At 45.0% G+C, this 26972-nt stretch overlaps 7 protein-coding genes across 7 annotated transcripts; all 7 read right to left on the reverse strand.

The window, feature by feature from the left end:
• Nucleotides 1–7778: 7778 nt before the first annotated feature.
• On the reverse strand, nucleotides 7779–8372 carry J4E88_003988 (uncharacterized protein; the record flags this gene model as incomplete). Its single annotated transcript, XM_049397636.1, has 1 exon — nucleotides 7779–8372. One exon carries the CDS (start codon nucleotides 8370–8372, stop codon nucleotides 7779–7781), a length of 594 nt encoding a protein of 197 aa, XP_049257024.1.
• Nucleotides 8373–9211: 839 nt separating this feature from the next.
• J4E88_003989 (uncharacterized protein) lies at nucleotides 9212–10081 on the reverse strand (the record flags this gene model as incomplete). The annotated part of the gene is made up of 1 exon (XM_049397637.1): nucleotides 9212–10081. The coding sequence occupies one exon, from the start codon at nucleotides 10079–10081 to the stop codon at nucleotides 9212–9214; it is 870 nt and encodes a 289-aa protein (XP_049257025.1).
• Nucleotides 10082–10839: 758 nt separating this feature from the next.
• Nucleotides 10840–11286, reverse strand: J4E88_003990 (uncharacterized protein; the record flags this gene model as incomplete). The annotated part of the gene is made up of 1 exon (XM_049397638.1): nucleotides 10840–11286. The coding sequence occupies one exon, from the start codon at nucleotides 11284–11286 to the stop codon at nucleotides 10840–10842; it is 447 nt and encodes a 148-aa protein (XP_049257026.1).
• Nucleotides 11287–13466: 2180 nt separating this feature from the next.
• On the reverse strand, nucleotides 13467–15149 carry J4E88_003991 (uncharacterized protein; the record flags this gene model as incomplete). The annotated part of the gene is made up of 1 exon (XM_049397639.1): nucleotides 13467–15149. One exon carries the CDS (start codon nucleotides 15147–15149, stop codon nucleotides 13467–13469), a length of 1683 nt encoding a protein of 560 aa, XP_049257027.1.
• Nucleotides 15150–17035: 1886 nt separating this feature from the next.
• J4E88_003992 (uncharacterized protein) lies at nucleotides 17036–18325 on the reverse strand (the record flags this gene model as incomplete). The annotated part of the gene is made up of 2 exons (XM_049397640.1): nucleotides 17036–18050; nucleotides 18318–18325. The coding sequence occupies 2 exons, from the start codon at nucleotides 18323–18325 to the stop codon at nucleotides 17036–17038; spliced, it is 1023 nt and encodes a 340-aa protein (XP_049257028.1).
• A 4419-nt stretch (nucleotides 18326–22744) lies between these two features.
• J4E88_003993 (uncharacterized protein) lies at nucleotides 22745–24655 on the reverse strand (the record flags this gene model as incomplete). Its single annotated transcript, XM_049397641.1, has 4 exons — nucleotides 22745–23079; nucleotides 23158–23479; nucleotides 23529–24293; nucleotides 24647–24655. 4 exons carry the CDS (start codon nucleotides 24653–24655, stop codon nucleotides 22745–22747), a joined length of 1431 nt encoding a protein of 476 aa, XP_049257029.1.
• Nucleotides 24656–25066: 411 nt separating this feature from the next.
• On the reverse strand, nucleotides 25067–25807 carry J4E88_003994 (uncharacterized protein; the record flags this gene model as incomplete). Its single annotated transcript, XM_049397642.1, has 2 exons — nucleotides 25067–25711; nucleotides 25769–25807. 2 exons carry the CDS (start codon nucleotides 25805–25807, stop codon nucleotides 25067–25069), a joined length of 684 nt encoding a protein of 227 aa, XP_049257030.1.
• Between the last annotated feature and the right edge of the window lie 1165 nt (nucleotides 25808–26972).

A 26972-nucleotide genomic window follows, 5' to 3' on the forward strand; every position in this document is an offset into this window, starting at 1 on the left:
GTAGAAGTATCTTTACTAAAGCTATACTAACGTAACTATACTATAGATAGTAGAGTTTAGATATACTATAATAGAAGAGAGACATAGTATTTTAGAAAACTAGTAGCCTCTAGTCTAAGTTTAGACTAGAGGTAAGTAAGCGCTAACTTAGTAGAGAAGTCTATAGGTAACCTTCTTACTAATAACGTCTATAAGATCTAGTAGTCTATAGATAAGAGCCTATTTCTTATTCTACTACTACTAGATAGCGTTAAAGTAGTGTAGGCCTTAGTAGACTTAGAGTGTAAGTACTATAGCACTATTAGTAAGGCAGTAGCCTTATAGCTATAGGCTAATTATATTATAATTTCTTCTTAAACTCTTTACTAGGCTATAGAGTTCTTAGAGAGAACTAATATTTCTAGACTTGTAGCTATAATATATAATCTAGATAGTTAGACGTTGCAGCTAGTAGCCTACGTTATTCTAGAACTTACCTATAATGTTATTTTAGAAAAACTATAGATACACTATAAAGGTATTATTCTTAATATACTCTAGAGTAAACTTTACGTTAGAGTAGTAGAAGATATAATTATAAAGAAAACTACTACGCGTCTATTTCTCTCTAAGCTTAGGCCTATAGTAGTATCTATAGTATCTACGTTTATATAAAACGCAGAGAATAATAGAGACGTAGCGTAGGTGTTATAGGTAATAAACCTTTATAAACTTACTTTTACTATTAACACGCTACGCTCTATTATATCTACCTCTACGCTATTTAAGAAGCCTATTATAATAGAGCTCTCTAGCAAGCTAGTAGACTTTTAAAACCTTTTTAACAAATCTAAGGCCTTAGAGTTACTCTCTTATAGAGGCGCTATAGACTATTATATTAAGTTAGCTAAGTAGCCTAATAGAAGCTTACCTACGCTTTCTTAGAGCTCTCTTTACTCTATATTACGTAATTAACTATTAGAGCTGCAGCAGTAGCTTACAGAGCTTATAGATAAGAGCTAGATCTATACTAGCTTCTCTACTATAGGCGCACTAGTACTTCTAGTTAAGAAGACGTTAGGTAGGTAGTGCCTCTGCGTAGATTACTACTTATTAAACAAGATTACCTAGTCTAACTACTATCTACTTCTACTAATTAAAAAAACTCTATATATAATATTATAAGCGTAGTAGTTTATAAAGGTTAACGTATAGACTATATTCTATAAGCTCTACGTAGCTAAAGAGAATAAGCATCTAATAGTGTTCTATACCTATTTTAGTCTCTTTAAGTAGCTTATCTACTTATTTAGGCTAACTAGCGCCTCTACTACTTTTTAATAATATATTAATAGTGCGCTCTCTAAAACTCTAGAGTAATACTTAACTACATATTTAGATAATATACTAATATTTATAGATAGATTACGTACTAATTATATAGTAAAGATACGCTAAGTGCTTTTGCTACTTTAAGCTGCTAGTCTAAATTTAGATATAGAGAAGAGCGTGTTCGCAATAAAGAAGATGCGCTATCTTAGCTATATAGTTTAGGTAGAGAAGGTAATCTATCTAGACTCTAATAAACTAAAAGTAGTCTAGAATTAGAAGCCTCTACGCACTATAACAGGCGTTTAGAGTTTTCTAGAGTTTATAAACTTTTACTAGAACTTTATTAAGAAATTCTCTAAGGTAGTAGCGCCTTTGTATTACCTTACTAGTTAAAATATTCTATTTAAGTAGAGTTCTACTAAGTATAAAGCGTTTAAGCGCCTTAAAGTATACTTTATTATAGAGCTAATATTAGTCTAGTAGAACCTATTCTAGAATACTATAGTTAAATATAACTACTTAGAAGTAGCTCTTAGCAGGTGCCTATTATAGTATATTAATAGCGTTCTTTGCTCTATAGCGTACTACTCTACTACTCTAATAGTAGAGTAGTAGAACTATACTATTTATAATAAAAAGCTTCTTATAGTAGTATAGTGTCTAAAGGTCTAAAGTAGCAAGCTATAAAGTGTTTTTTATCTATTTATAGTGTTTATAGACTATAAGAACTTAGAGTACTTTATAGGCTTGCGTAAACTTAGTAAGCGCTAAAGTAGATAAATAGAGTTACTGTCTTAGTTCTACTATAGCCTTAAGTTTAGGCCTAGGCGCCTTTGCGCGTAGCCTAACGCACTAAGCTAATATTTATAGAATTGCCTCTAGAAGAGCTCTAATAAGGTAGTAGTTATATACTCTATTAATATTGCAGCGCTTATATTATTAGAATATACTAGTAATATATATTAGTCTAAAGAGTATCTTCTCTTTGTAGATACGTATATATAATAGTTATAGAATAAAGCTATTACGTAGAACTATAGTTACGTATCTAGACTATAAGCTGCGCTAGATAGGTTCTAGAAGTTCTCTGCTAAGGCGCGTACTAACTAGTAGGTTAGTAACTATATAGTAAGTGCGTATAGCGCACTTCTCTAGTATAGTATTATATAGCTACTATTATAGAAGCTCTTAACTACTATAGTTATCTAGTGTACGTATAAAGAAAGTCTAGTAGAGTACTCTAGAAAGAATACTATATTCTAGCTACTACGCTGCAACTATTATTAGAATAGTATATTAGCTAACGTAGCGTAATACGTCTATAACTACTACTACTATAGTGTACACGTTTTAAGAAAAAAATGTTAAAGTCTTCTATAGCTAATACTAGTTACTACGTAATATTAGACGTAGATCTCTATAGATTTTATAACTAAGCTCTCTTAGAAGTTTTCTAACTTACTATAGTACTTATTAGTAATAACAGACTAACTATTAAAGTATATATAGTTAGAGACTATAATATTAATAGCTACAGAGTATTACGCGCGTATTTTTCGCAATACCTAGTAGCGTTTCTATAGTTTTCTAACTACTATTATTATAGACTAGAGTTCTAACTAGTTAGGTAGCTTTTAGAAGACTCTCTGCTAGCTTATAGATATTAACTAGCTTCTATCTACTACGTATTACCTCTAGACTAATAGTAGAATAGAGCGCGTAAACTAGAAAGTTTAAATAGTGCTTTGCATAATAGTAAACTTTAAGTAAACTAACTAGCCTACTTATCTCTCTACGTGTTAATTAGCGCTAAATAATAAAGACTTCTTAGTTATAGATATAAGCCTAAATTTACTTCTAAATAGCTATATAGTAGACCTATTATAGAAGACACTAATTTCTAGTAAGGTAGATACTTCTCTAAGTAGCTTAGCTGTAAAGTTTCTAGAATACCTACGTAGTAGAGCTAAGTTAGTGTAAGTAGCTATTACGTTTTAGTAGTAGCGCTAGTAGAAAGTAACTAATTATAGCTAACATTCTACAGAACGTTTCTAACCTAGCAACAAGGTTTAGTTCTTAATACGCAATATTAAGATAAATAAGCTAAGTAGTAAACTTAACTAGCTATAGGTTAAGTATATAGTAGTTACTATACCTACACTACTTATAGTTATATTAGACCTCTCTAGCAACCTTTATAAAACTATCTATATAGATTTAGTAGAAAAGGCTACTAAAGACCTACTCTCTAGCTAGGTATAGGCTAATTCTTAGCTAGAGCCTACCTTAGAATTAGAAGAGACTAACCTAGCGCTGTAGAAATTTAGAGTAGAGAAAATTCTATAAGCTAAGAGCGCGTAAAGTTATAGTAAATGTTAAGTACTAGTAAAATAGGTTAGCTACGCTAACCTATTATAGCACTCTCTAGAGAATTTTCTAGATATAGTAGTACTAGTATAGTTTAAAGCAAAGTATAGAAATGTATAATATTATAATAGTGTAACGCAAGTTTAAAGAGAAAAGCTTCTTTTATTACTAGTACTATAAGAGCGCTAGACTTTGCCTATAATAGAGAATAAGAGAGTAAACTAAGGTTTACACTAGAAACTAGCACAAGAATAAAATAGCACTAGACTAAATTCTAGAGTTATAATCTAAGATTATACTATATTCTATAAGTAAGAACTTTACAGCTCTACCTACTAAGACTCTAGCTCTAACTAAGTCTTCTAATACTACTATAATAGGTCTAGCTAGTTGCATTAGTAGCGCCTCTCTAAAGAAGATAGTAAATAAAACCTAGACCTAGAGTAACTATAATAGCTACTACGCGTGCTATTATAGAGGTAGCGTATAGAAGAACTAGAATAGCTATAGTAACGTTTATAGTAACTTTAGCGCAAGCTATAGTACCTACTAAAACTACTACTACTATAGTAGTCTTAGAAATAGTTATAGCGTAGTAGAGTATATAAGTAAGAGTAGTAACGTAGAGAGCGCAAACAGTAATAGCTATAGAACCTAGACAAGAATAGAGAGGCAGCCTCTAGAAGGCGCTACTAGCTAGTAGTACTAGTAGTCTAGTAAAGTTTAAGTTAGTAAGTAAAGCTAGAAGTTTACTATAACAGCACTTACTATAATATTAGAGAGGTTAGTAATAGTATTACCTTAGGCCCGCTAAACTACTAATATTTACGCTATTATCTTACTTATATTACGTGTAATAGTGTTAACTAAAGCTATAGCATTACTACTATAACTATAAGAAGGTATTAATAGAGCTAGCTAGACTTTTATACTACTACTACTCTAGTTATTATAACGCTTAGCGGCGCAAAGAGGTACTAGAGTTATAATAAAGCTCTAGGCCTAAACTATCTTAAGAAGCTTAAAGAACGCTCTAGCTAAGTAGTTAAAGGTAGACGTAAAGATAGCTCTCTAGCCTCTTCTTAGCTCTGCGCTAGCGCTAATTATACTAGCTATTATAATATAAGAGTTGTTATTATTAACACTATAATACACTAGTTTAAACTAGTAATAGAGAAGAACTTAAAGCTCTTTATTAGTAGTAAGAAGGTTATTAATACACTTATAGTATAGCTTCTTGCGTAAGTAGGTTTAATAAGTAATCTCTAAATAGTGTATTAGTAGTACTATAATAGTAAACTTCTAGACCTAAAACTTACCTCTACTATATAGGTAGCGCTAAATAGTTCTATAATTCTTAGTAAACTTAATATAAGAAAGACACAGTATATTAAGGTCTATCTCTGCTAGAATAAGATCTTTTTTATTACTGTTACTATCTACTTTAAATCTATTAATAGCCTATCTCTTACGCACAATTCTACTATTAGCTCTATAGCCTAGTATAGAGTTACTAAGAAAATTGCCTAGAGAGCGCCTAGAAGACTACCTACCTAAGGCTAAGCTATAGCTACTATTAAGTACTATTAAGTACGCTATAGTAATAGTGCAGCGCTAATATAGAGTATAATTAGAGTAGTAAAGGTATAGGTAGAGTAGCGTAGTAGAGGTTATATAAGTATATTATAGTAATATATATATAGCAGCGTATTATTATATATAGCTTGGAAAGATTTCTATATAGACCTGCTTAGCTAATAGTATCTTAGCAATATAGGCGCGCTAGCTATACGCTCTACTACTATAACTTATATATATAACTACTATAGCGCGCGCGCTATAAGTTATAGAGTTTTCTAGCACTAGCTATAGCAGCATTATTATGTACCTATTCTACTCTTAGAGTATACACGTAGAGAACCTATTATAGAGGCTATTTTTTATATTTTGTTATTACTACTTTTAAGCTATAAAAGTTGCGTAGTACTTTACCTCTGCTATTATAGTTAAGAATACTTAGCTTTATTTTTAAGTATTAGTTCTATATAGAGTATTTTTTAGCTTATAATAGAAAATTATGTAGAATTTTATAGGTACTATAGAGAGTATATAATAGGCTTAGACTTTGTCTAAGCCTTAGCTTAGTATATAGAGTAAGGCTTACTATAAGCTCTCTCTCTAAGAAATATAATATCTTTACTAACGCTTATTATAGCTACACTTTAAGGCTAGTCTATAATATTATAAAGCTATAGTAATAAGTTACCTTAAAAGACTTTAAAATCTAATTTATTAGTAAACTAATTCTATAGCGTAAACTAGTCTAAAAAAAGTAAGGTCTATTACTAGTATATAAAAAGATATATTTCTAAAAAAGTTAAAATTCTATATTTAAAAGTATAGGCGTTAGGTAAGCTAAAGCTTAAGTTCTTAGTACTACTATCTTTAGTGTAGTTAAAGCTTTTAAAATTTAAAGTAGTAAAGTAACTATTTTATAAATACTAATATCTACTTATAGTAGAGAAAATTATAATATAATTATATATTCTTAATAGCTTATAACTAATAAAACTATAAATTATAAAGTAATAATAAATACTAAAATATTTAGTAAGTAAAATTATACTTCTATATATATACTCTCTATTCTCTATCTCTATCTCTATCTCTACTTTTATTTTATAGCTTATAGTAAATTAAAGATCTAAGACTTATTAAAGATATAAATAGTAGCTTAAATCTAATACTAAAGCTATACTAATACGCACTAGATAATCTCTTAACTATATCTCTAATACTTCTTTTATAAGTTCTTTTAGCGTTAGTAAGTATATCTACTTAAAGCTAATCTTATTACTAGTTATATTATCTTTCTACTTTTATATCTATATTAATTATATTCTTATACTATATTACGTTACTTATTAAAGCTTTTATAAACTACTCTAAGACTACTACTAAAAAAAAAGCTCTTAGTTAGACTATTTTAGTAATTATTATATAAACTATTATTAAAGCTATTATAAAAGCTATTATTAGAGCTCTTAAAGTCTACTTTACTTATTTTATATTATATTTTAAAACTACTAAGACTATTACTACTATTAATACTATTAAGATTATTATATTACTACTATAAAGGCTTCTAATATATAAACTAAGACTTTTTATAGTTTTTTATTATAGCTAAGCTTTTAAGTAACTTACTAGTAATATATAAAAGTTCTTTTATAAGCTATATTTACTCTAAGAGAGGTAATAAAATAGTTATTATATTACTAGTATTACTCTTTTTACTTAAAGTAATTTATTAATTATCTATACTATATATACTTATAACTTTATATATAAGATTAAGCTATAAATAGCTTTACTTATAAAAATAAAGGTAGCTATTATATACTAGTATAAGGTATTTATTAAAATTCTTAGCTAAAGTAATAATAAATAAACTAAAGAAAATAAAGTATTTAAAGCCTACCTTTAGTATAATAATACTATTAAATAAATAGTAGCTATATTAGTATTCTACTATTATAGTTACTTTTAAGAACTAAAAAAGTAGTTATCTTTATTAGCTTAAGTTATATTATATTAATAGCTAAAGATTAAATATAGTAAAGTATTAATATACTACTATAAGCATTACTTAATATTTAAAAGTTTCTCTTCTTAGTAAGGCTTTAAAAGTAATATATTATTAGTCTATATAAAAGCCTTAGTACTAATAGTAATATATACTAAATATATTAAAATCTTAAAATTTTCTAGTAGTTCTAGAATAACTTTAAAAGCTAGGCGTTTTTTAATGTCTTTTTACTAAATAGAGTCTGCAAAATTAGGCATAAGGCACTAGACCTTAAAATCTAATATAAGTACCTCTATAACTATAACTAGAGGTAATATAAACCTCTTTAGATAGAATAAGAGACTAGGCTATATAGTTACTAAGAGATTAATACAATTATTTTAAGCTAAGGGCTCTGCAAATCCTTTTGCTAGCAGTCTTTATATCCTGAACGGAAGATTGCATAACTGAATGGAGCTGTTGTGAGCCTCTAGATACAGAAAAAAAGCAACTAGCTTCGTCATTTCTCTTTCTATAGCTCATCCTTTTCTTCCTTCCACCCATCGCCCACTCCTCGCATCCATTGGACCCCAACCAACTTCAATCCCTTCTTCTCGGCCAACTGCTCTGCTCTAAAACTTCTCCTCTCAACAAACTCATCTCCTCCAACATCCGCCTTCTCTACAGTTTCGCCTGCCTTCTCCTCAAATAGAAGAAAGAGGTACCGATGTGGCCCGCTCTCATCCTTCGGTCCAGGTGCCAGATACTGCGTGATCGTCTTTCCTCTCGCGGTGATGTCTTCTGGGGAGGTGGTCGCTGATGGAGATGGAATGGAAGTCACAACCCAGTGGCGCCAGTAGCCAAACTTTGGGTCGTCTGGTGTAGGCGCATCTGGGTCGATCATCATGAATGTGTAGCTTGCGGCGGAAGACGTCGGTGGAGACGAGATGGAGATGATAGGTTGCTCTTTGACCTGGCTCACACGAGCGAGGCTTCCATGTTTTGGAGTAAGTCCGGAGGAGAACTTGACATTGAGGTCCAGGGCTGGAGCGAAAGACTCTGGGATAATGGCGGAGGGAAGTAGGTTGGCGCTTTTCAGCGATTCGACGAGAGCATTGGCGGCCATTTTGGTACTTGAAACTGCCAGAAGACGGGCGTGACGAATTGTAAGAAGATGATTGTGGTCAATCTAAGAGTCGATGCGCTGGTATAGGTGGTTTTGTTGCGCAGCCGTGATGGTCAAGGTCTATTGGTGGATAAACCCAGCTCTCGCTTGGTTCTCCGCTTGAGGCTCCGCTCTTGCACTTGGCGACCTTATAGAGCATAGATTCGGGGTGTAATAGACGATAGCGAAGCCCGGTGACGTTGGTAAGGCCGTCTACGACCCGAAGCACGCGAGCGGTTAGTTGGCTTTGTGAGCACCATGACAGGCTATCACTCAGATAGACATGTCTTGCGTTCTACTCGGGCCGGGCCTTTGAAATCTCGGCTTCAGAGCTTCATTAGAAGCTCTGAACATGCCTGGAAGCAGCCGCTCCCCATAGATGCTATGAGACAAGCACTGTGATGTCTTTCATTCAGTCATGCACGGGTTGGATGCGAAGGAAAGAACATGCAGAAGGCCGGTACGTCGGGCCAGTATAGCGACTTCGTATGATACCTGGGTAGATTGAAGATAAGGAAACTTTTGCAGAAAGAAGCCAGACCCTATTGCTGATGGGTGTTGATGTACTGAGTTCGTGAGTATAGCGGGGTTCAAAGACGCGCCCTGTTCAATGCTGTGAGGCCAGCGTTCAGTATCGATAAGGGAATGCGCTAACTGGATTCAGGCCTAGTCCCAAAAATGACAAAAAACGTAGTAGTGACGATGCATCTTGATTACGAGCCGTAAAGGATCTTTCACGTTCTATACTATCTATCAAAGACTCTTGCTCAACTGCTTAAATGTTTCTACTCTACTGTTCCTCAAAGTTTGCTCTCTCGCGCCGCAAACGACTGTTGGCACGCGAAATGCAAAATGAAAAGGTTCCATCTCTGAGGATACAACTCCTTCATCCTGTCATACAATGCCTCAGCACTCGTCGTCCTGGCCAACTCCTTTTCAAATGTGTAAATGTACTCCCTAGTCGACTGGATCAAATATGGCGCATCTGCCTGTGAAGCTCTCTTATGTCCTGCAACAACAATATGCGGATTCTTTGCCTCAATGAGATCGATAGCATCCAGCCACTCCTTACGTTTGTCTGGCGTGTTGGCCTCGCCAAAATGCTGATGACAGTCGCCGTACACAATGTCGCCCGTAACGACAAGGTCGACTGCAGGGACGTGGAGAAAGCTGGAGAACTCATTGTCCGTGTGTCCGACTTCGACGCCATGTAGCTTCTCGCCGTCGATGAAGAATTCGCCTGAGGCAGGGAGGGCCTTCGGTATCGGCCTGGCTTGATGTATCTGATTCGGAAAAAGATTTGGCCAAACATGGTCGAAGGTCGTGTTGTACAATTCTTGGATTCCGGCTACAACGTTTTGCGTGGCGACGAATTCAAGGCCCGGGAAGTGTTCTTGCAGTACTGGCACAGCCGCGAAGTGATCGGGATGTGCGTGGGTAGTATAAACATACTTGAGCTTCTTATTCGGAGCTGTCTCGCGAATCCATTTGGCGATCTCCTCGCCTTGCTGAACGGTGATGGGAGTATCGATGAGGGCGGCTGACTCGGGTCCGTGGACAAGTACACAGCTGATGGGTGACCAAGCTGCCCTTTCGTAATCAGGAAAGCCGGTTGTAGCTGGGATAACGGGGGCAATGTAGATATCGACTTGAAGCTTGGTATTACCCATCTTGTGATTTGTGTGCAGTAATTTGGGGAATATTGTGATGAAGATGTAGAATAATTCCAATTCAATGAGACCTCGGGATCTTTATAGAGGAGTGCTAGTGTGGATAAGAGGCTAATCGGTACCGGCGACGATGTGAACTCTTGGTTGGTTTCGTAGAATGATCAATGCAGGTGTGGGGTGCGGGGAAGCTCGAAACTAGTTTACGTCCGTACATATGCGCATCGGGGGCATGCGGACCGACCCATAGATCTGTGTATACCCTAGCTTACGCCCGTAAATGCGTGGAAGTCTAATCGCAATACTAGGTAGACTTCCGGCTTGGCTATCGCCCCACACATTTGGTGAATAGTAATCAAAGTTTAAGGTTGATTGTCTTGTCGACTTGCCGTTAGCAATTGATTATGTGAACTTTATCAGTCCATGTGGAGATCTCTAACTCCGCAAAGGCTTGTTGTGAACTATGATGTGGATGCAACGACCAACACCCGCTGTTGAGAATACAACTTGCCGCATGTACTTTCCCGGCTCTGCAACCGTGTACTCACAGGTCATGTTTCCGACATCTTTGAGTCGCAATAGGTCGATTAACGGAGGCTTATCAAAAAAGCTAAACGAGAAAATAGTTTAACTGCACGAATGCAAGATGTACAGATCTCAAGCAGTAGACAGAGTTCGCAAAGTATGCGTTCTTTTTGGTTCCTGTGAGATTGGCAGAGCAGGAGGTCAAGCTGTATTGTTTTCCAGACGCCATCATCAGCCTACAATCCTTCGGGATATGGTACAGCACGATTTTCCTTGACCCAAACTTTCTCCTGCTCACTTCCGAACTTCGGCGGCACCAATCCATTGACCTTCCACAAACGCCGGTCCGTTTCATCCACGTGGAACTCCCAATCGTATCCCTTGTCAGCAACGTGAGGCTTCAAAGCCTGGTCAATTCGCCTGGCTGTTTTGTCCATCGCGATGTCGTCGTCTGGCAGGTTGACGGCAATGTGCTCGATGACGAATCGAATAAACGGCTTGTCCGTTTTCTGCTCCCCGCCTATCCACATATCCTGCGGACCCACTTTGATGAAGTTGACGACAACGTAAAAAGGAGGAAGGCCTATGTCCGTATAGATCTTGGTGATGTCTTGAGTGAGAGCCTTCCTCGCGGCCGTATCCTGGAAATGGCCTTCGGGGTAGAAAACGAGCCAGAGAGGCATTGTAGAGTGTGTAGTAGGTTGTGATGGTAAAATGGTAAGAACAGAGGTTGCGAGTTTAGTAAGTCGAGATGGATGCTTGGAAATCAATAGCTGATGCGATGGACGCCACCATATAAACAATCTCCATTCCCCCGTATCAGATGACAAGCAGTCTTGAATCTTTTCCCCGCATCTGCAAGTGCAATTCAAGACTGTGATCTAGAAGAAATTCGGGCAAAGGGAAGATCCCACTAAAAAGTGGACCCCGCAGCTAGCCTGGAGATCAAGAAAGGCTGTCGAACTAAAAGCGTTTCACTGCTTGTGCAATCATCGGACTGAACCAAACACGAGTCGATTTTGCCGATCGGGAAAAAATCGGAGCAGTTATGTTCCGAATTTTGTGAAGTTACGGCCTTTGTAAAGTTACGGCCGTATGAGATTGCCCGCACGTGCTCCGAAGTTAGTTACGTAAGCTTTGACGCAGACATCCGGAGGGTCGTGAGGGCGAAATCTGTGAAGCATTTCAAGGTTGTGATAGGATTCACCTGAGGTTGCACTAAAGTATGGATTACAAAGTAGCCTACATGTATGAGTAACCACGATAGCTTGAGGTCAGTCTATGATATAAAGCATCCTAATGGCTCGATTCGCCTCTTCAACCACCTCAACCACCTCAAACTCATTACCCTCTTCCACAAACGTTTTTTCCCTGAATCCGAAGCACATTCTTGCGATCATGTCCACCCAACCAGCTTCTTTCCAAACGCTGGACCAAACTACCCTGCGTGGCTTGTTCTATACCCCTAAAAACTACTCCGGGCAAAAGTTGCCATGCGTAGTCATTTCACATGGCTTCTCGGCCACGAAAGATCAGGGCCTGACAGCGGTCGCTGAATATCTTGTGGCGAACCTTCCCATCACCGCTTTGGTTTTCGACAATCGTGGATTTGGAGAGAGCGATGCTGGAGTAGGCAGACCTAGACTGGAAGTTGACGCACCGATACAAATCAGTGATATTTCCGACGCCATTACTTACGCTCAGACTCGACCTGAGGTGGACCCTACCAAGATCGGGATTTGGGGCTCGTCGTTCAGCGGTGGTAATGTGCTTTGGGTTGCTGCGGTAGACCGAAGAGTGAAGGCCGTCGTTTCGCAGGCGCCGTTGGTGGAGGGATACTCTGCTTTTGCCAATTTGATTCGGTCAGATGACATCGCAGATTGGGAAGCAGATTTCCAGAAAGGTTCGTATCGACCCAATTCTCTAACACATCTAATGAGTTTTGACTAATTGGATTATTCTAGATCGAATCGATCGTGCTGCTGGCAAACCACCTATGATGATTCCTGTTGTCGATCCAAATCGACTAAACCGATCGGCCATGACTACAAAAGATAGTAACGCGTCCATGGGAGGGCTTGAGGGCGTCGTTCCTCACTTCAAAAACCAAGTAACCTTGAGGAGGTTTGTTACGCACAAATCAACCTGGCAATGCCAGCGAAGATTCATTCAGCTAACTCGTGGTCAGCATGGAGAATCTTAGAGCGCATCCTGGAGCGGCCTGGATTCACCACATTTCTCCGACACCATTGCTCATGACTGTTGCAGATGACGATGTTGTGACGCCCACTGCGACCACTTTGGAAGCATACAGTCGTGCACTTGAGCCAAAGGAGCTGCATTTGTTCCGTGGTGGTCATTACGAAGCATACGCCACGCAACCCAACTTCGAGGAATGCGTCAAGCGACAGGCTGATTTCTTCAGGAGAAAGCTTTGCTCTTGACCATGCATTAGGTTTAATATGAAGCTTTTGGCTATCGGATTGGAGGCAGACGTAGATTCAGCGGATTGCTCGCGCAATCTTTACCAATACAAGAATTTCACTGCTTACAATATGTCACTATACCCTGTGCATTCCGAGAGAGATACTCCTCTGAGTAATTCGCTTTCTCCCCAACTTTGTATCCCAGGCAATTGGGAAGAGGCACCTTAAGGCCCACAGGTCAAGCTCAGGTCGGCTCATGCCCTAGCTGCACCTCCATCATCACGCACTATGTCATGAAGATGACTACATCACCAATCTCCAATCGCGCAATGCAAACAATCTGATGGCCTAGCGACTTCGCGTCGACAGAAACCAGGTATCCGTCTCCCGTGGACTCGCTGAAGGCGAGCAGGACATCTCGAAACAAACTCTACAAACTACGAAAGACCTCCGTCGGCGGCAACTCCTCTCTGGGCTGCCCTGATCCGGGACTTCTGAAGATCCGCCATGCGCTGCGCTTTCCTCGCTCTACCCTCTGCTAAGAGCTTGTTGTCGTGAAGCTCTTCCCTGTCGGCTTGACGTTCTTCTCTAATCCTGAAGCGCTTCGCATGAAACCGGGCATCTTCAGATTCCATCTCGTACTTCAAGAGCTGTTCTTCTGGCGTTTGAGGCGCGAAGTCGTAGCCAAAGTTGAGGAAGTCAATGCGCTCTCCGATGTCTTCAACATCTCGCTTTCGCTTAGCGCGGAGCCGTTTTTCATTGTCGGCCGAGGATTCTTCAGACGCTTCTCTGCTCCGACGGAGAGGGCGTTCCCGTAGGTGCGTCTCTCTGCGTGACCTGCGAGACTCTGCCTGGTCATCCCTCGGATGAGGCGAGCGGGACGGCTCAGGTTGACGGGTCGGACGGCCGACCGGGGCACGAGGTCTACGCTCTTGTGATGCGGCTGGATTACCTTCGGCTGGCGGCCTTTCATCGGCTTGTGATGGCCTTGTTGGTTCCTGGAACAGAGCATCATGTACCCTTTCTCGCGGCAGCAGGGGACGGAAAGGCTGCCCCGGCAGCCCGTTGAACCTGAGGTTCATGCTACCTGCGTACAGTCCTGGAGCGGGTAAAATACCGATGGGTGCCCTCTGTTGCGGCGTAGGAGTGTGCTGATGGTATGCCTCGAAGTCTAACGATTGCTGAGATGGCATCGGAGAGCCATTGACCGGCTCGTCATCGTTGTTAAAGAGATGACGTCCTGTAGCCATTGCTCGCGGCATCTCTGGAATGTACTCTGGGGCCTTTTCTCCGCCCAACTCTCTGCCAGATTCTTCAGCTCGACCACGTTCGTTCGGGGAAACGTCTGGTCTGATGTTGTACATCCTATGAGCTTCTATCAGGGCGATATGTGCGTCCTTTACATCATCCAGGCGAACAATGCCGATATTATCGACCTGATCTTGCTTCTTAGGTCTGCCAATACCTTTCGGGTGCCTCTTTCTGTTCTCGATCGCAACTCTTGTTTCTCGTTGTACCTCCCCGATGTCTAAAGCAACCTTGGACATGGCGCTCAAGATTGGAATGAACTCATGAAACCAGTCATCTACGCTCTCTCCGCCCCGTGGCCTGATATCTTCTGGAAAGATGTCGATAGCCTCAATTCTCCAGGTTGTTTCGAGGTGCTCTAGCGTATCCTCCTTGTATGAGCCTTTCATCGCATCGGCACGGCGGTAAATGTGGCCGGCAGCTTCTTGTTCATGGGCATTCTTAACCAGCAACAGTACGTCTTCGAGGAGGAAATGCTGCGGTTCCTCGAATGAATTGCCTACACGCCATCGTGCATTCTCGGTAATATCTTCGAACACTGCGACATAGTCTTTTCTGTATCGCGACACCTCCAGCAAGGCGCTGGCGATTGCTTCGTCCCAGGAAAAAGTATCATCCCAGTCCAGTGGCTGCAAGTGATACGGAAACACTTGATGTGCCTCTTCGACAGACCAATTCCGCGCGATCTCCATTAGTATTTCCGCTAAGACCGGGGTATCCTCTTCGTATGAAGTCGCCATGGTGCTGTCGAGATGTCGACCGATCTCAGAGGCGGCGCGCTCGATGTAGATCAACAGTACTAGCAGCGCCATGTTAGTGGTCATGCAATTGCGAGGTGTCAAGGCAGATCGACATACCTGGATCTGAATACGCGTTGGCGGCGCTGGAGTCGGCAATTCGATTGTCGTAGCTGTTGCGTAGAAGAGCGACCGCGAAAGATGCGGGAGTATCTAGATCAGCCGTGGGTCATAGAATATCTCTGCGGCGAGTGTTATGAATTGTGCGCCAAAGATAGCGACAACAGCTTCAGGTCAAAAAGGTGGGGCTGGTCAAACAAAGCGTGCGCACGTACAAAGTGAAAGAGGACGAGAACCAATGGACAATGACCTTTGTTTGAGGGACTAGTGACTAACCGAATTGCTCTAGACATACGAGGAGACTATGTGACGTTCATCCTGGAACGAGCCTGGAATATAGGCCGCGTGTCGCCCTTCCATCATCAGTGTGTCTCTTAGTGTCCAGCTTCGGCCGGAGTATTCAAGGCTGCAGCATCTCGTCTCATATTCCACAGCTCCAGTATACGATCCGTATAAAAGGCTCTGCCATTCGCTATAAGCGCGGTGTCGGCGTCTCGGCCATATCGATGTCGAAAGGTAGTACATGGACCTCTTCTTCTTTCGTCAGTTGTTCGTCTTCGGGTGCATAACCAAAGTTGTAGAAGCTGATCCGGTCTTCGATATTGGACTGGTGTGGTTTAGAGATCTCATTCATTCCTGCGTCTGGATCAGAATGTCGCATTCAAGCCCGAGGCCGCCTGTCCTTTTCATCATCGGTACTTCTCTTTCTCTTTCTGCCTACAGTTCCCTTACCTTTCATGATCACTCCGCCATTCCGATCACTATCGGTCCTGCTCCCTACGACGCGCACAGCACTCGAATAGCTCATGTGCATTCTTCGATATCTTGCCAGTATCTGCAGTCTCAAAGCATGGTAGTAGTCTTCCTGCGCTTGGTATAGTTGATCTTTCTCAAGATGTAGATTTCGCAAGTCGTCGAAAGACGCACCTTTGGGGTCATCAGGGGGTTCTTTCAGCAAACCGTCATCTCCATCGATGCCTGCGAAATTTTCATGGAGTGGACGCGCTTCTTTAGTGTTATTCTCGGCTGATTGGAAACACCCTTCATCGCTGATCAGAGATTCACCTCTTCGCCTAGTGTGTTTAGATCTTCTTCCATCGGTACTTGCGCGTCGTTCACTTTGGTCCGGGGAGGAATCCGGACGATCTTGCCGTCTATCCGCTTCTTGGCCCTGAGTTTCGGGTAGCTTCCGATTCCTGCATATTCGTTGGTAATGAGAAGGGATCTCATGTAGTTGGTCAGCCCGCCTAGATGCCATGACGATGGAGTGCGAATATCAAGATTATGAGGCGTTGCGTGGGTCGAGAGGAGCAGAGTATAGCTTCTCAATAATGTCCACTGTTAGTTCGCGATCGTCGTCAGTGTAAGTGTAGACAGCCGAGAGACAAGCGATCAAGCAAACAAAGGCCGTAACGCACTCAAAGACTCTTGGACAAAGACGAGTGTCATCTCGGTGCCCACGGTGTGGGAATGCTGAACTCACACAAGACCGACTCCGTCAAGAGAATCAGTGAGACGTCGAATAGGGTGTCATTGCGAATAAAGCCTAGCAAATTGTAGCACAACTCTCACTATATTCATGGTAATGTGATAGCATTCTTCTTCAATAGTAGCGCTGCAACGCCTTTGCACCTACAGTCTTCTCAGCAATCTATGTTTATCAAGAGAGACCGACTAGCTATGTCGACCGCCCCTTTCAGCTTGCAGATATTCTTCTCGCACCCGTACCTCCGGCCACCCTCCCCCTACCTTCTCTGGCAGATTCTGGCCTCGTCTACTCCGCCTCCGCGAAACGCTTCCTAACCTCAATAACCTCCTTCTCATGCATCTGTATCCTAACCTTATGCGCCATGGTTATGATCCTCCGAAGATGACAAGGTAGCTTTCGAATTCGCATCAGCAGCACCTTCCCGTGTCCTCTTCAACCGAGACTCCTCAACATTCACCATGAGCTGCGCGAATATTGCTCTGCCCTCGAACAACAGCTCAGCAGTTTTGAACCTGTACCGATCCTGATGTATCTTCGAGAATTCGACATCGGCCTTAAGCTTCATCAACTTTTCCTCTGGCGTCTGGGGCTTTACTTCGTCGTATTTGCTCAGGAAGGCGAGACGGTCTCCAGTTTCGTCCGTCCTCAGCGGTACCTTGTCGGCATAGAAGCCTTTCAATTTGCGGTCTGCCATGAGCTTATAGCGCTTCGCATGCACTCTAGACAACTCAACATCGGCTCGGTACTTCATCAACCTCTCCTCTGGTGTTTTAGGCTCGAAATCATCGTATCCAAAGTTCAGGAAGTCGATGCGGTCTCCGAAGTCTTCGGTCTTCAGCTTAGGCGTAGAGGTCGTTTGCGGAACGGGCTGTGCATTGAGACTCTTGGCTTTATGTGCGGTCATACGAGGACGATGACTTTGAGGGCGTAGTGCGGATCGGGAGATTTCTCGGCGGTTACGTGCGCTCATTTGAGAGCTAACTTGATCCTGGTCCAGGTAACGTGGCTCCTGACGCCGACTCTCGAGTCCGGCTATGTAAGCCTTCACGAAGAACTTGGGGTTTTTGAGCAAGAGGACCTCATGCACTGGAGTATCTCCTGGTTTCGCTTGGTCTGAGTCGTGGCTTTCGCGTGCACGCTTAGTCTTGCGTTCTTCGTGAGCATCAGGTGCGTCGGTAGGACGCTTCAGCGCCGGACGGAAAGGCAGGTTCATCGGAGAGTGTAAGGTTTTCGGGGTTTTGCTGATCTCAGACAGGCGTCGATGACTGTTACCCAGAGCGCCTTCTTGTTGAGAGATCTCGTCATCGATGATTGTCGGAGGTACACATGCGGCGCGGTGACGAGCATGCGCAATCGCGGTCTCGGAGCTATAGGCGTTCATATTGTGATAACTGTCCAAAGGCGTGTAGATGTTGAACGCGGTCGGTGACTACGAGTGGAAAGCGTACCTAGGTAGGCCTGCCCAAGTCCTCCCGGGCAAGTTCCGAGCTAGTGCAGGTAAGTGTGCACGGATTCAATATACTTGAAGTGAAAGCAGACCGAGTAACATGGTGTTTCATTAATAACGATCCAACATAAGCTACGGGATGGTTGATCGATTCTACCCGCTAACCAACGAAGCTCACACTTCGCACTTGAACATGAGAGTGACGAGACGTTGTATGGACTTTAGTGATCATCTCATCTTCGCCGGTCATTGCGTGTCTCCCTCTCGTGACCTCTGTTTCCCCTATCTCTTCCTCTGTTGTACCTAGTTCTTTCGTCGCCAGCGACACGCTTGCTAGTCTCGATCACCTTTATCTCATACATCTGCACTCTCGCCATGTATCGAGCTAGTATCTTCCGCCTCACAGCTTCGTAATATTCCTCTTGCGCACCAAGCAGTTGCACTGCCTCGTCCCGTAGTCCAAGCCGCTCATCGAAAGTGGTACCGGGTGGGTCGGTAACCAGATTGGGCGTCTCAATGGCGTATTCACTGGAGTGGTTAGTGGCTGCGCCGAAATAGGCTGGCTGCTCAACCGGTCGACTTCGCTGCAACGAAGGGTACGGTGGTGGGCTGGATCGCCTATTGACGCTTGGTGCACGTCTCTCACGATCGCGTGGTCGAGGTCGGCTCCTACTTCGCGACCGGTTACGACTCGGTGATCTACCTACGGGGCTTCTGAAACGACTGCGCCGCCTATCACCACTACCCTCCCTCTTTCTCCTCCGTAAGTTGTCCTCATATCTCCACTCATAAGTTTCCTTCTCCTTATTCCACCTGTCTTCATCGCGTCTCCGACTTTCCGCAGATGCCTTATATCTCTCCAAAGCGTCTGGCCCCATGTTCTTTACAACATAATCCCGCGCCTCTTCAACATGCCTAGCTGTAATTTCATCGACGATTCGCCTACGTCGGCCGTGTCCTCCACGGCGAGTGGCTCTGGAAACTGCATTACGTGCCGTATCCACAGAGGAGGTTGCTTTGGCTAGTGAGAACAAGGCGAAGCGAAGCCACGGGTCTGCATTCCTGTGTCTTGGTAGCGGTGGAAGTGGTGGTGCGAAGAAATCTTCCACGCGGTACAGGTCCCAGGTACGACATATGTAATCATCCATAGAGTTCATGGGGCCGAAGGGCCCATATGAGTACTCGCTTTGGATTTCAGACTTGTTGTCGGCGTTGAGGACACTTTGGGCCCTCCAATTCGTCCCCGGGTCCTGCGGTGAGGGGATGCTGAGCACCTGACGAACTCCGGAATCCATCTGTACTCATCCACTTAGGTACTTTCAAAAAAAAGAAGTATCGTCGACGCAAGATATTATTGGCGCTGAGATGTCTCGATTACGTGTAAGATATGTATTTAGTCCGACGCGAACGTGCAGGAAGTCTGCTCCGTTAAGTGGTATGAAAGCGTTATGTGACTATTCAGAGGAAAGCACAAGACGAAAGGAAGTCGAGCTTTTTGTCCTGAGACAAAGACGCGTAGCAAACCATTAGGGCCGCCCAAACAAATCTACATCCTAAACAACCAGGATCAGCGGTCCACGGCTTTCGATGACTGTGCCACACATTAAATTATCTATTTGCACGTATGGAACCGCCTACGACGATATATTATTCTAGCACAGTGGGTTTTCAGTTCTTCCATCCCATCTATAGTACTACAATAACGCAGAGTGAGACGAGCTACTTATAACTCCTAAAATATATAACTACTATGTACGCAAAGGTACTTCTTATTAAATGAGAGAGATTTTAATCCTCGGAGTTACAGTGGGTTTCGAGAGCTGGTGATATTCGTATGGTTACCCTACCTTCTTGCCCTTTCCGCTCTGCTCCTTCCGCCTCCGCTCTTTATTAACCCTACAAGCCAAAACATCCCTCTCATACATAAGCACCCTCTTCCTATAACTAGCCACAAGTTTCCGTCCCACAGATCTCTCATACGCCTCTCTAATCCTATAAAGTTCGATCTCACCCTCGATAAACCTCATCTCCTCATCCTTTGATACATCCTTCGGCCATTCAGGAAACGGCGGCCACGTGATATCTTGTACATACACCTCGTCCATGGGCGTGCAACTCCGGTCTCGTTGCTGTGATGGTCGGTGTGCCTTCCGTTCCTGATCGCTTTTATTGTGGGTTGATCGCAAAGGTCGTCGTGACGCGCGCGTTGGTGAAGAACTGCGTGATGATTCATCTGGGGAAGGCTCTAGGTGTCTCGTGTAATGACTCCTCGGGTGATTCCTCGGAAGCGGCGACGGTAAGCTCGGAGGATATGGGCCTTGCGATCGTGAGCTCCCCGGCAATTGCCCCAGCAGACTATCGCTAGAAACCGATGATGTCGATGACGACGGACATCTCACTTTCCGCGGCCGCGTCTCGCTGCCATTCATCCTCCTCTGCCCTTCCATCTGCTGAGCAATGAGCTTCCTGGCTTCTTCCAGATCCCCCCAAGCATTTGGACCGTGTTTCCGCGCAGTGGGAGGAAGATCTCTCGACTGTGTCTTTTTCGTGCCGCTCCCGCTCTTTCCTCCCTCTTTCTGCTGAGCTAACAGCTTCCTGACTTCCGCTAACCGCTCAGTGGCACTCTGATTAGCTTTCGAAGGGGGAAGAAACGGATAGCCCGCAGGGTATGGTGGATTGCCTGACATTGCGCGTGCGATTTCTCCAGCGGTTCTTTCTTCGATCTTGGCCAGAGGGTAGAAGTTGGTTGTTTTGAGGAGCATGTAGATGAAGGGGAGGTCATGGGCTAGCTATGGTGTGTGGTGGGCGTGACGACGGTTTGCGGAGTTGAAGGTGGTATTTGCGGGTATGGTGGTGGTGAAAGAAGATGGCGTTGTGAGATGGTGGACAAAGACGACAATGGGTGACAAAGGAGGTAGTTGAGGTTGAAGGCATAGGAATGGCCACGCTTGGTGCCGGAGGGTATTGTTGATATCTTGTCGTTCTTTATGTCGCATTTGATATGCGAATCCAATGCTAAGGGGCGTCGTTGATGAAGGTGCGAGCCGGTAATTGAAATCGTCGCTGCCGGGCCATATCCATCCGACGTAGATCTTGGACCACAAGCTCCAATCGCCTAACCTGTTCCATGTGTTGCCGATAAAACAATCTTTCTGCTCTCTCCGCCGCACTGTTCTCCCTCATCTGATCGCGTCTAATCCTCCTGTACAGCCTGTCTAGATCGCAGACAGTCACACACAGCAACCGATTCTGTCTTCCTTGGTGTCTGAGGTATACAACGTCGCGCATCTGCTCTAGGATGTAATCCTTCATCTGTGCATGTGTGAGTAGTACAAGACGCTCCAGTCGAATTTGGAAGAGTCGAGACCATTTGTTCGCACGGTGCTCGCCGTGGGGATGTAGGTCGTAGGGTATAGCGTGACTTGCGTCCCAGAGCTTCCAAGTTTTGTTGATGTTTCGAAGCGTAGCGGTGCCTGCTCCTGGGAGGGTCAAGTGACTGATGCGAGGGTGTGTCATCGTTGCTTGAGATGGGGGTTGGAGAGTTGTGGCGACGAGTTGAGATCTTGCACCAAATGGGTAACGGAATCCGCTTGCATGGCGCAGACATATCATATAGAATCGTGCACCTACATGTGAAGGCCGGCAAATATGAGATACTCTGGATCAAAACCCTCCATACTTTGGTTCTGCAGCAACAGTGGATGGTACTGACATGATGGGCCTATAGCAAGTAGCCCCATTCCAATTCCCTTACATTTCCTCTACCACGACGAGCCAACCACACCTCCCGCAAATCATACGACTCATTCGCGAGGAGGTACTCTATGAAATAGAGAAGTATCGCATGTCCAAGAACCCCTGCATTGCGGAGCTTCGCCTTGCATTTCCTGTCCAATTACGGCCGCAGCCTAGTACCGTTATTGCCCCCACGCTCGTGACGGCGCTATCTGATTTGTCAATGCTCTCAAGAGATCGAGTCGAATGGATAAAGGATATGCTGCGCGACGCAGTAAGGGAGCGATGCGAATAGTCCAAAGGTACAAGACAGGCCGCCGTGACCACTGCGGATGTGCGAATTGCAAAGGGTTGGAGATTGGCCGATCTGAAAGAGGTTGAATGTGAGCGGTCGATCGAAGTCGGTAACGACCAAACTGCTATCGGGGGCGCCCTGCCAACAATCATGCCGCGGCCATCTGGAAGTGACTGGCAGCCACTCAGATCTCGAAGTCCAGACAGTGCATCAGTAGAAGGCCCAGAAGAATCGCCAACAAGGTCTTCGCGTTCGAGCAGCTTCCCACGTCTAGAAGACATCGGCGTTGATCTAGTCCAGCCGGTCGAAAGCGAGCTCTCTCCGTTGCGCGCGACCGGCAAAACCATGACATCGCTCTCACCCGTCACACAGGAACAACGACCCAGTCTTGCGTTGTGGAGGAAGAAATAGCTGGAGGCGGACATGCGTTGACTGCTGGTCCAAGAGAACAACCAAAGGCGGCAGGCAGAAGAACACCGCATCATCGCGACCCACCACTCGCGCCTCACTCTCGCACTTAAAACCCAAGTCGCATCAACCTCGACCTCGCAGTCGCATACAAACACCTCCCACCAATCCCCCCCTCAAATCGCCCCAATAATACTCCCCAACCCCCCTATCCTCCTCGCCCACCTCGTCATCGTATCCACCGCATCCTTCCTCAGCCCCATCGTCGGCGCCGCAAAAGCCACAGCCATAACGGGCGCAATACTCCTTAGTAGGTCAAACCCCGGTGTTTGGGCCTGTTCGATCTCCGCTGCCGCCTCGATGATATCCGTTGTGGCTTTTGTGGCGACGTCGAAGTAATAGTGGGTAGGCATCTCATGGGACTCGATGGGGGCTGTGGATTCCGTGTGTGTTTTGTACATGAGCATGCTGAGGACTAGGCGGTCGGCCATGTAGTTTGAGGCGATTAGGGCTATGAAGGTATTAGGTGAACTTGTGGTTGATTTGGGAGATCCTTGCCTGGTATTGGGTTTGGGTAGTTTCGACGTACCCCTCTCAACCGGTGTCTCGCCGCGTGGACTCCTGGATAAGTTCGTCAAGTGCGGGTACGCTGCAGCCCAGTCATCCAGTTGCCGGATTAATTTGCACGCGAGTTCCTTACAAGGTCGAACGTCGACGTGCGAGGGTATTGGCGTGGAGAAGAGGACGCGCATGGACCCCGGTATCTCGAGCATGGCAAAACAGTGGGGGACCATAAGTTCGATGTCTGCCAGGGTTTGGTGTGCGTCTCGCGGTTTGCCGATAAAGGGGAGGGTCATCCAGTCTGGGGAGGCGTAGACGGATTTGCGGTTGAAGACTACGGATTTGTGCGCCTGGGGATGTTAGTATCGTAGTTATAGAGAGTGTTGGGTTTTGTCTTACATCAGAGCTGCGGATTCCTTTGAAGAGCGGCCAGATGGCGCCTGAACCGCAGTTACTTGGCCCACGCATATTCATAATCTCAGCTGCAGCCGCGATGTGAGACATCGCACCCGTCGCAGTCGCCCCTACATACAGCTCGTACAACGACATGATAAGCGGCACCAAAACCTCTTCCTCATCCGGAATAGCATCATTCTTTAACCTCGCTATAGACGTCCTTTGCGCACTCAACGCCACGGTATACCATCTCCAGGAATCAATGAGAATACTCGGATCATGATGATGCTTCCCGAAAAAGGCCATGGAAACTGCGCGGAGGGACAATCGAACAGCAGGCTTCCGTGCGTTGCTGTGAATCTGGTTTATATGACCCAGCCATTGGATTTCCGGTGCGTACTGACTTCCGCCTTTGTTGAGCTCAATGTAGTGGGAGAGGAATGCGGTGTCTAGAGCTTCTGGCAGGATTCTTGAGGGTTGGTTTAGCATGGGAGGTCGGTATTGGTAGCGGATGGCTACGATGGCTTGCTCTATCTTTTCGTTGTCTCTGCTTTCGGATGGTAGTGCTGGGTATGAAGAAGCCTGGCCGATTGGTGTTGATGTGCTTGCGGCTTCGTTTTGGGCTAGAATAGTACGTGGAATCGCTGATGGCTGGCCATCGCCTGTTGAATCCTTTGCGCGGACTGCCAGTGCAGCTCTTGTTGTCTCTTTCTTTTTCCTCCCTCTAGGCTTGGCCACTCGCTCCGTCATATCGATGACAATGGATCCCTGGAGAGCACCAGAGCATGCAAGACCGAGTCGTCGACATTGTTGGCATTCAACGGGAGTTTCATCGCACTACACCAGATATCAGTCTTCAACCCTTCAATTGCAGATACTGAATAAAAATACCTTAACACGTCTCGACCGACACTGAGCACAAGCTCTACTGCGCTGCGATTTGGGAGGCATTCCGTTCCGTCTATATAGGCCAGGCTGTTTCTGCACGGAAAGTGAAAGAGGGAATTCGCGCGAGGTAGACGAGGGAGGGATACAGGGGTAACGGTAGTCTGGGAACTTCATGCGGCGCAGTCTCATTTGGTCGTGCTGATTGGGTGGCAGTATAAGGTTTCGGAAGATACCTCTAGCATGGTGGGGAAAGCGCGAGGTACCGCGTGAATTTCCGCAGCGAGTCTAGCATGTGCTGTAAGGGTCCAGCGTGCATTGGAGCGGGTAGATGTGCCGAGTGTGGTTATCGGTGTTGAATGTTTGAGTATTGTGTTTACTTCGTTGTGAAGGATATTCAAATGGGTGTGTGAAGAGGGGACGTCGTAGTCTATGGTTTCTGTTGACATGGCCTTTATACACTAAAGACTGACTATAAGCAGCTCGTGATAAAGGGTCGCTTATCGTCGTAGTCTGCAGTCATGGGCATCGTATTGATGTCAAGAAATCGGGACCTGCTCTTGAAGACGCGACATAACTTCTTTTAAGAAGAAACTGCATAAAGGGTATCACACACCACCATCCCCATCCCATCCCATCTCCATCCCATCCACCACCTACCCCCTCCCCAACTCAACAATATCCCTCATCTCCATCACCCAAACCCCCTCCTCCCTCTTCCCCTCCACACACCTCACCCCCGCCTCCACCGCCGCCCTCGCAATCACCCCCGCATCCTGCGCCCACCAATCCGTCATCTTGGGCGTCAGCCCCCTCAACCCCTTCGCCAGACTCCTCAACGCCGCCTCCGCAGGCCTCGACTCACTCCTCTCCCCCACAATCAGACCGGGGCGTACAATAACCGTGTGTTTGAACCCCAGCCCTTTAACCGCTTCTTCCAACTCGCCCTTCATCTTCGGATACGCAAAGTAGCCATTGGGATTCGCGCCGTTGGACGAGATGAGGATGTATGTGTCTACGCCGGCTTCTTTGGCTGTCTTTGCGAGCTCGAGGTTTAGGTCATAGTCGATTTTTCGTTGCGCGTCGAAGCCGCCGACTTGGGCGCGGGTTGTGCCTAGGGCGCTGAAGAAGACGCGGGGGGAAGAGGACGAGGGGAATTGGGCGGGCCAGGTGGACGAGTCGGGAGAGGTGATGGGTTGCAGTTTTGTGGAGCCGGCTGGGTTGGGGAGGTCGCGGCGCGTGTAGGCGTGGATGGCGGAGAAGGAGGGGTGCGCGAGGAGCGTGGTGAGGATGTTGGAGCCCTGGGTGGTGGGTTAGGAGTGCGTGATGGGGTTGTCTGGGGGTTGTGGGGGACGTACGACGAGGCCGGTGCTGCCTGCGAGTACTGCTGCCGCCATTTTGCTACTTCAGTCGTGGTCTGTTTGGTAGTATGAAGATCTTGGTATGAAGATCTTGCTCAGCATGGAATGTGTGCGCGTGGTGTTGTCAGTCAAAAGTTTCGCCGCGTCTGCAGGTGCGGAAATTCGTCCGCGACCCTGATGATAAGCCGACCGAGGTGCGTCATCCCGATAGCTGTCTCTCGCAGCTTCATCATCGGACCTGCACCTCACATGTGACAGCCGACAATCGCATAGCAAGACGAAGACAAACAACCATGACAGAAGCTTCGTCTCCTCCTTGTGAGGGTAGCATCATGCATACACATTGCTTTTCCGTGTCACACCACAATCGCATCACCAGCCCGCCGCAGCACCCCTGACTCAAGCCGTCGGCACCCGCCGACCCTGCCCCAACCGAACTCACACCACCCTCTCACCACCGTCATCACATCCAAAGTTTCGCACCAGTCCAGACCAATGACAGTGTCCGGGAACAAGCGACCGCTTTCCACAGTGCCCAGTCCTGTTGCCCGATACGGGTTGTATTTTGCTGATGACTGTTGGCTTTGGTGTGCCTGGCTTGTCCGGCGTGTCAGGCCAGCCGTTCGGGTTGCGGCGTAGGGCTGAGGAGGATGGAGGGCTCACGCCATGGTTTGGTGGTGCGATCGCGGGTTTGTGAGGGTGATGGGGATGGAAGTTTGGAGGGTAGGTTGGATAAATAGGATGGTGGATGCGAGGTATGGTGGCTGTTCACAGACAACAACAACTACTACAACTACTGGTATCAACAGTCCACTTCATACACTTCATACATCTTTCCACTCAGCAAAAGACGTAAACGCCAATTCTATCTACACAGTACTACGACAACATCACTTCCATCACAAATCCATTTCAACCAACCTTCACACAACCATGCCCTCCCCAACCCAAGCCCGCCTCCTCTGGCGCACCCTCTCCCGCAGCATGGTAGAACCCCACCCCTTCGCTCGCAACCCCATTACCATGACGCCTCATGCATGGCGAGCGGGTGATCTCTCAAGGAAATTGGTAAAAACGAGTGCTGTGTGAGTTTCCTTCATTTCTACTCAAATCGTCCTTCTTGTTGGGAACCTGTTGCTGATTAACATGAAGTTACTTCCCGTTCTACGCGGTTATATTTGGTTGGCCGGTCGCGGCGTCG

This window comes from Alternaria novae-zelandiae, assembly GCF_023758075.1.
Source record: "Alternaria novae-zelandiae strain BMP 2774 chromosome Unknown scaffold_6, whole genome shotgun sequence".
NCBI lineage: Eukaryota > Fungi > Ascomycota > Dothideomycetes > Pleosporales > Pleosporaceae > Alternaria > Alternaria novae-zelandiae.